The sequence below is a fragment of the Hemicordylus capensis genome, chromosome 1, assembly GCF_027244095.1.
Source record: "Hemicordylus capensis ecotype Gifberg chromosome 1, rHemCap1.1.pri, whole genome shotgun sequence".
Taxonomy (NCBI): Eukaryota; Metazoa; Chordata; class Lepidosauria; order Squamata; family Cordylidae; genus Hemicordylus; species Hemicordylus capensis.
Genome location: NC_069657.1, coordinates 11,490,944 through 11,499,969, shown reverse-complemented (window position 1 = coordinate 11,499,969; position 9,026 = coordinate 11,490,944). Strand labels below are relative to the sequence as shown.

Here is a 9,026-nt window from a genome sequence, read left to right as displayed (position 1 = left end):
TGTTTCCAAGTCAGAAAGATTGTGGCCATCAGAACTGAAATATTTTGTAAGATTGTTTGAGCTGATTTGTTGTGATTGCTGACTTGTGAGTTCTGCATTTTCTGTGGTCTGTCTTTTTCCCCAGCCTACTGAATTGAATGTTAATCAGGATGCTTGAGTTTTATGACACAAACTACATTGTTGGACTTGCAGCTGATGTTCTGCTTAATAATAATTTAAAGAGAGTTTGGGCAGATTCTGCATTTGAAGGTGACCATATCATTAAAAGTGCAGGTGATACTGATAGATTCACAGTGATGTGATCCAGGTGGGCCTGGGCCACTGTTTGAAACAGGATGCTGGACTAGATGGGCCTGATCCCGCAGGGCTTATGTTCTTATGATTAATGGTGGGTGAATTTGTTACAGCTCTCACAAGCAATCTATGTAGACTAGGAGGCTGATGGAAGCTTGCTGATTGCTTTACCAAGGCACGGTGAGTTGTCTATGAAGGGGCCAGGCTCCTTAAAAGTGAGGCAGTCGTTCAGAGATGCTGGGTAGAAATCATCCATAAAACCATAAGAGCCAGTGTGGTGCAGTGTTGGACTAGGAGTCCAAATCCCCAGTCAGCCATGAGACTTGCTGGGTGACTCTGGGCCAGTCACTTCTCTCTCAGCCTAACCTACTTCACAGGGTTGTTGTGAGGAGAAACTTAAGTATGTAGTACACTGCTCTGGGCTCCTTGGAGGAAGAGCGGGATATAAAATGTAAAATAATACTAAAAAGGAAACTATTGACATTCTCCCTGGTTTTTTAACAAAAAGACTCTCTTGAGAATATGGTTGTCCTGTTGATGTCCTTGAGATTGTTTAAATGAAATGTGATATAAAAATTTAACAATAAATAAAATGTAGTCAACCGAGGATAACCCCTGCTTTTTAGTTAGGTTTTTTAATATTTATATTATATCTGGTAGGTTTCTTATTTTTTAGGTTTTTATTTATAACTTTTAATTTGAAACGTCAAAAATTTGTAACTTTTAAATGTGGTTTTAGCTTGGTCTTCTAACTTTTATTACTTTTAAATTCTATATTGTATCGATTTTATTAATGTTATAGGCCACTGGCCTATAAGGAAACTTTTGGGTGGAACTGGAAGGCTTACTCGTGATTTATGGCCCGCTCTAGTGTGGCCTTGGTGTTTCCCCTATCAGAGCAACTTTTCTACCTGCAATTTTTGTAGGATTTCTTTACCCCATCACTGCCATAGAATTGACCCTAATGGGCTCTAGCCTGTGTTTGGTCGCATTCATTCTGTGTGTAGAGTGAGGGGCAGAGAGGGGTGTAAGCTTGTCAGCCTGTGTAAATGGGTGAGAGCAGACCTTGTCTAGGCATGATACAGCCTCTCTGTGCAAACGTGGAACACTGCAGTGGCGGCACAAGGGGGCGGGGGATTGGAGGGGAACCCAGAAGCGGCAAAGTGCATTTATGGGAGGGTGAGCTGTGGGACCCACATATTAGAGTTCTCCTGAAACAGAATTGGGGGTGCGGGGGCAAGCTACTGGTCTGAGGGGGCGCTTGCTCTCTTTCTCGAGAGTCACCCTCGCGCGTGCCTGTAATATGCAGCAATTGCAGGGAGAAACCACCTGCTGCCTGCCATGAAACCGTTAAAGGCGCACAGAACCCAGAGAGCAAACCCAGGCAGCCGTTTGGAAAGGTCAGCTGCGTCGATCTAGACTGCGGCAGCACTGGCCCCGGGGCCGGGTCGCAGCTGGCATCTTCGCTCTCGCCGCGGCCCAATGTGCGCAATCGTCGGGCGGGAAGGCTGCGTGGTTTCCCGGGGCAACTGGTGGAGAGACGTCAGCGGCTTCTCCGAGCCCCTCAGGCGGTCTCGCGGCCCGCGGGAAAGGGACGAGAGTCCCAGGCAGCGGTGAACTCGTGCGGACCCCGCCAAGCGGCTGGGTCCTCGGAGCGTCCAAGCGGGCAGCTGCTGCGCCCTGACCGGCTACCCGGGCAAGCAGCGCGAATGGAGTGGCTGGCGCATCATCCCTGGCTGCAGAGTCCGGGCAGCGCTCCAAAGCTGGGACGGGCACAGTCCCCTTTCCCGCGGATCGCCGTTCCAGCGGCTGCTGGCTGATCGCGCGGCCGGAGCAAGCCTCCCTTCCGGCCCCTTGGAGCGCATGGCCTTGCGGGCAGCCGGCTCCTCCGTCGGAGCAGGCACGGGACGCGGCGGCGCTGCTTTTGCCTGGCCGGAGATGCGCTCTCGCCGGCTCCTCCTCGATGTGTAGCGCCGCGCGCAAGACGCAGCCGCGGCCCTCCTCGCCACCAGCGGCCTCTCGCCTTCTGCTCTTGGGGGTGCTGCTGCGGGATGTCCCTCCCCTGTCGCTGCCCATGGAGGTGGCCGCCCTGCTGAGCAACGCCTCGGAGGGCAGCGGGGCCGGCGCCAACGAGAGCGGCGGCGGCGGGAGGGAGGTGTCTGTGCAGGGCCCCCCTGGCGGCGGCGCCGCCACCCCCACCCCCGCGGAGGCGGCGCAGTGGGGCTGGTCGGGGGCAGCGCTGGCCTCGCAGGCGCTGCTCCTGCTGCTGATCTTCGCCCTCTCCGCCTTCGGCAACGGCGCCGTGGTGGTGGTCATCGCCCGGCACCGGCAGCTCCGGACGGTCACCAACGCCTTCGTGCTCTCGCTCTCCCTCTCGGAGCTGCTGGGCGCCGTGCTGTGCCTGCCGCCGGCCTTCCTGAGCCTGCTCAGCGGGCGCCCCCACGGGGCCTGGCTCTTCGGGCCGCGCCTGTGCCTGGCCAGCGCCGCCCTGCACACGGGCTTGGGCATCGCCGCCACCCTCACCATGGCCCTGCTCGCCTTCGACCGCTACTGCGCCATCGTCCGCCAGCCGCGGCACAAGATGGGGCGCCGGAGAGCCGCCCAGCTCTTGGCCGCCGCGTGGCTGGTGGCCCTCGGCTTCTCCGGGCCCTGGTATGTGCTGGCTCAGGGGCAGCAGCAGCCGCCGCGGGAAGAGGAGGAGGAGGAGACGGCGTCGGCGTCGGGAGCAGCAGCAGCAGCAGGGCCGCCTGCCCCCTACCACTGCCTGTACGCGCTGCCGCAGGGGGGCTCTTCGGGCGTGGGCCCCCCCTACAGCGCCGCCTTGATCGTCCTGTGCTACCTGCTGCCCTTCGCCCTCATGTGCTTCTGCCACCACTACATCTGCCGGGCCGTGCGCCTCTCGGAGAGCCGGGTGCGGCCCCTCACCGCCTACGGCCACGTGCTGCGCTTCTATGGCGAGATGCGCACCGCCACCACCGTCCTCATCATGATCGTCTCCATGATCTGCTGCTGGGGCCCCCACTGCGTCCTGGGCCTGGCCGCGGCCACGGGGCGCCTCTCCTTTTCGCCCACCGTGGACACCGTGGCCAACTGGATGGCCTGGGCCAACGGCGCCATCAACCCCCTCATCTACGCCGCCCGCAACCCCAACATCTCCATGCTGCTGGGGCGCAACCGGGAAGGGGGCTACAGGACCCGCAACAACATAGGCGCCTACTTGGCCGCAGTGCAGGGGCACCGGCTGGAGGCCAAAAGCCGGGCCGAGCGCTACGCCAGCCATGGGCAGGGCAGCGGGGCCACAGCTGGGAGCGCCCGGTCCTCTTCCAGTCCTGCCAGTGGAGGGGAGGTGGCCATGTGGGCCTGCAAGAACCCGGCTCTGCTCTTCTGCCGCGACAGGCAGCAGCCTGACCCACTTTCCAAAGCTGGCATGCAACCCCAATCAGACACGGTGGATACCAGCCTTTGACACAACGTCCAGCACGGATTGGGACTGGCTTAAGAGCATGGCAGTTGGCTTGGTAGCCTTCTCCGTGCAGCCAGTTTATAGCTAGACTAAGAGAAAATGCCCGTAAGGAGGGGAGCAACAACTCTGTATGGGAAAAATAGATTCAGAGGGCAGGGGAAGGGGTCAGCTTGAATCCTGGGACTCTTGAGCCCTATGTCATTTGATGCTTTAGATCGGTTAGTTTTACAGACTTGTGCAATGCTGATCCACACAGAAGATTTGGGTTCTGCTGCTTTCAGTGTCCTCGTGTTTAAAGCCAGTGTTTAAAGAGATTAGCAACAGGAGCCCTACAATAGAATCAGCTCAACAATGAGGTGCAGGGGTAAGAGTGAGTAGTGGCCACACTGGAACAACTAGGGACCGCTCTTCATTCTGGATGGGATGTGGAGGATGTGGTGGCATAGTTGTGGTAACTGATGCTGAACATTTGCAAAATGGCAATGGGGTGGAAGAGACTAGAACTGGATGGCTTGTTACAAGAGTGTGTCACCGCACAATAGCCTCCTGACGCACAGCCACATTCCTCCCAGCACTTACTAGTTACTAAAGGCTGCACTAGATGAGATGAAAAATGTGTTACTGCATCTCCATCTTTTATAGCTTTTTTTTTTTTTTAAATAGCCATAAGGGAGTCCTGATGCTGATCAGCACCAGAAAGAAGGGCGGGGGCTTAAGCCATTTCTCCTATTTTTCTGATTTAAAAAATCGTCTTGCTCCCCAAAGCTGCTATTGGAAAGGCAAAGAAAACAAAACAGATGACCACCCATACCTTTTCCCCTTCTGGGGCAAATAGCGGCTGGTGGCAGATTTTTTCACTGGGCAAATTGGGGGGGGAGGGATTAACCCACTCCCCACATGCTGCACTTTCAGTTCAGTTTATCTCCTTTCCCAATCACAGCTGCTTTTTTTTTTTAAAATGCAAAGACTATAGAAATGCAGTGATGTGTTTCTTGGGTTCTTCCGGAAGCTGGTTGATGGACACTTTGTTACAGGGGATTTTGCACAGTGTCCGGATGTTGTTATCTACATCCCATATTACATTGTGGTTACTCCCATGAAATACTCATTATTGTCAGAAGAAATCTAATTTAGTCTGGCTTTAAGATGCTAGAGAAAAACTGTGTGTGATGGAGGAGAAATGCAGACAAACCATGGTGCAACTTGTCAGGGTCCTAGGAGGCGTCTGCAGTTACATACAGTATAGTTGAATGCCAAGTTCCCACCTCTCCAATCCTGCGCCTTCGCACACCTTCAACCTTCTTCCTTACGGTTACTCTTGCTATTGGCGGCCATCATAGCAGTGCAGATCGGAGTGGAGTGTGGGAGGAATTGTAGTCATGCTGGACTAAGATCTCTGGTGGCCCTGAAAAAGCAGCACCTGGGGCGGAAGTGCTTGGATGTTCAATTATTTCCCCTTTTTGTACATTACGGGCGCACTTTTGTTTCTGCTATCCATGTCTGAATGCCATTTTAATTTGAGCACAAATTAAAAAGTAAAACTTGAGAAAACCCAGGGCGAACTTGCTCCTCCTTGCTGCCAACTCTTCGCCTGCCTGTTCTGCTGTTGCTTCCGGAAGCTGCTGGACTCCTGTGTCTTCCTTCTGGGTCTTGACAGTAGTATGCACTACGCAAAGGTGGGATGTGCAGGAGCCTGTTTATGGGCAGGTTTGAACACCAGGGGCGAGGGGGCAATTTGAAGGGCAGGGGAGGGTGCACTTATCCCTCCCTCCGCTCCCCCCTCCACCGGTAAAGACTCCTTCAGGGTGGCAGTATACCTCTCTGCTGCCCCATTCCCTCCTTGGCCAGAAGTGAATGGGGCAGCAGGGAGGTATACTGTGCCCCCGACGGAGTCTTTACAAACCCAGCACCTAGTGCTGGCAGGGGACAAGCGGAGGGAGGGGTAAGTGCACCCTCCCCCCGCCCTTAAAGCTGCCCCACCCCCGCCTTCGAACCGGCTCCTGCCAGTTCTGTGCACACATCCCACTGTGTGTGGTCGGGGGTGGGGGGGAGATCACCTCTGTTGCAGCCCATGCCCGGAGCTGGGATTTCATAGAGGGGCTGGTAAGAGAGAAAATGTGAATTACAGGCCACGAGCAGTTCCTGGTTACGTGGAGTGGAGCGGATGCCAGCTCATTTCAGTTGACTCGCCAAGTCATCTACGGCATGCTCACTCATAGGAACATAGGAAGCTGCCAGATACTGAATCAGACCATTGGTCTATCTAGCTCAGTATTGTCTTCACAGACTGGCAGCAGCTTCTCCAAGGTTGCAGGCAGGAGTCTCTCTCGGCCCTATCTTGGAGATGCTGCCAGGGAGGGAACTTGGAACCTTCTGCTCTTCCCATAGCGGCTGCTCCATCCCCTCAGGAGTCTCTCTTCCAGTGCTCGCACTTCTAGTCTCCCATTTGTATGCAACCAGGGTGGACCCTGCTTAGCTAAGGGGACAAGTCATGATTGCTACCACAAGACCAGCTCTCCTCTCCATCCCTAGAAGCCAGCCCCGGCTGATGGTCTCTCCACTTCAAGTGAGCCTCATCACCCATGTCAAAGGGGTGGTCCCTGTTTTCATATGGACTGTAAATGCCTTGATGTCTTCGAGGCAAAGCCCACAGATTTCTAGGCAGCTGCTTTCCAGGAATGCTTCGAATTGCAGCTACCATCAGCTTACCTCAGAGGAACACAGGAAGCAGCCTTATACCCAGTCAAACCATCGGCCGTCGAGCTGTGTACTGCCTGCGTGGACTGGCAGTGGCTCTCCAGGGGTTCGGGGAGACTTCCCCAGCCCTACCTGAAGGGCGCAGCGGGAAATGACTTGCCGAGCAAGCCAGAGGTTGCCGGTTCGAATCTCCGCTGGTGTGTTTCCCCGACTATGGGAAACAACTATATTGGGCAGCAGCGATGTAGGAAGATGCTGAAAGGCATCATCTCACACTGCGCAGGAGATGGCAATAGTAAACCCCTCCTGTATTCTACCAAAGACAACCACGGGGCTCTGTGGGCATCGGGAGTTGACACCGACTCAACGGCACACTTCACCTTTTTACCTGAAGATGCCGGCCGGGGATTGAACCTGTGATCTTCTGCATGCAAAGCAGATGCTCTGTCATTCAGCTACGACCCCTTTCCCACCTCCCAGCCTCTCTGGCTCGATCACTTTACACCCCCCCCCCGGCATGGGTGGCAAGCTGTTGCTGGAAAGACTCCTTTCCTTTGCAGAGGGAGACGGGCAGAGACTCCCTTCCTCTCCAGCCCAGCAAGAACTAGGATGCAGTGACCAAGGATCCATTCAGGGAGAATTCTAATCTAAATGGTCTTCCCAGGTGTGGCTCCATCTCTTCCAGTGCTCACACTTCTAGTCTCCAATTCATATGCAACCAGGGTGGACCCTGCTTAGCTAAGGGAACAAGTAATGCTTACTACTACAAGACTAGATCTCCTCTCTCAGATATGTGTGTGTGTGTGTGTGTGTGTGTGTGTGTGTGTGTGAAGGAGGAGAGGCGTCCTCATGGAAGGGTCCCTTGCCCCATCTAGCTGGGCCCCAAGCTACAGTGGTGATGGGGATATGGCACTTTTGCAGTGCTGAACATTTGCAGCTTGGTTACAAGGAAAAGAGTGTTCATTTTAGTCAGGCGGTTTTCAGTAGTTGCTTACTATGACATGACTTTATGCCTTGGGAAGTGTTTTGTAATTTTAAAAATAGATCAACATGAGCACAATCTAGCCACATTTAAGTCATGTTGCTCTCAGCAGGAGACATTTAGAACACATTTTTACATTTTAACTCTCTTGTTAAAATGCATTTCATGGAAGCTTCTCACTCCATTTTGGCTGGATTCTGCCCTATGCATGTCCCTTGACATCTAAACGCCCACAAAAAACATGAAATGATCTCATGTTTATTGCACTACAAAACGATTATTTGCCAATGCTATGTCCTATAGGATCTGGCCTGTGGCAGATTCTTTCCACATCCCCCTCCCAAGGCTGTGAGTGATTATTTCCCCCCCCCTCCCACCTAATATGAAATCCAAATAATATACAATATATACTTGCTTCCTGTAGTGTATTGAAACACTGAATGCCAAACTTTCTCCTCTTTCCCAACCATTTGCAACGTATGCGAATGTGATGTCATTCATTTTGAAAAGAAAGGAAAATCAATCAATCCTATTTTCTGCAAGAGATTAAACCAGTTCTTGGAATGGTGTTTGCTTAGGACTGTGGTGTGCTTCATAAGTTAGTGTGCTTGATCCTTAACAAGAAGAACAGCAGGTTGCTTACACAACCTTTCTCGTGCACACCTGTCCGTCCCAGCTGCAGTCGATATTTTTCCTGTTTTTTGTAGGTCGGTGGACTCCTGAACTGAGAGGGAAACTCAACCAAGGCTGCCTAAGTGGGAGGAGCTACCGCCAAAAAAAAAAAGAGCTTGGAAGTATCCGATTCTGCAGGCGCAGAAGCCCAGGTGTGAAGGAGATGACCACTAGAAGTACCTTAGTTACAGGTAAGCAACCTGCTGTTCTTGTTAAGGATCAAGTGCTACTAACGTATCAAGCACACCGCCGTCCTAAGCAAACCCCTTTCCAAGAAACCTTTCTGGGGACGTTAAGGTGCACCATTTCCTACCAATTATGTTTCAGCATGAAGCAATACAGCTGAACCCCCAACCAAGCAGAGAGTGAGCACATACATGCTTGGCATGAAGAGAGAGACCATTCCCAGCTCTCTTGCTGAAGACTCTCCAGAAACAGGTCAGAGAAGATCTCTCTTTGCCTCATACTTTGGGAAGTAGCTGCCAGTCAGAGTAGATAATATTGCAGAGCCAAAATGTGCCCCCCTTCATTTGATTACCCCATTTGCTGGTGCTGGAGGCCAACATCCCCCCCCCCAAAGAATCATGATATTATCGCAGAGTCAAAGCCTCTGTCAAAGTCAAAGCTGGAGGCTTTACAAACAGGGCTTCTACCCCGAATCTCCTTCAGAAGAGAGTGTGTGTGCATTCACACACCAGCCAGACTTACCCCGAAGTCCCTTCGAGATCCTTGGATCCACTCAAAACACAAATTGGGCTTTGTCTTGCAAATTCTAGCTTATTTCAATGTATTTCAGGCACGGATGTAGGATCAATTGCATGATAAGAGGGATACTCTCTTTATTATGTTATGTTATTTTTATTTTTACATTTTATAACCCTCTCTTCCTCCAAGGAGCCCAGAGCGGTGTACTACATA

At 52.8% G+C, this 9,026-nt stretch overlaps 1 protein-coding gene across 1 annotated transcript; it reads left to right on the top strand.

The window, feature by feature from the left end:
* Positions 1-1,775: 1,775 nt before the first annotated feature.
* GPR135 (G protein-coupled receptor 135) lies at positions 1,776-4,409 on the top strand. Its single transcript, XM_053278155.1, has one exon. The coding sequence runs from the start codon at positions 2,258-2,260 to the stop codon at positions 3,758-3,760; it is 1,503 nt and encodes a 500-aa protein (XP_053134130.1). The 5' UTR covers positions 1,776-2,257; the 3' UTR covers positions 3,761-4,409.
* The last annotated feature ends 4,617 nt before the right edge of the window (positions 4,410-9,026 follow it).

Coding starts and splice junctions, on each gene's coding strand:
- GPR135 (XM_053278155.1), top strand. CDS start 2,258: ATGTGTAGCGCCGCGCGCAAGACGCAGCCGCGGCCCTCCTCGCCACCA.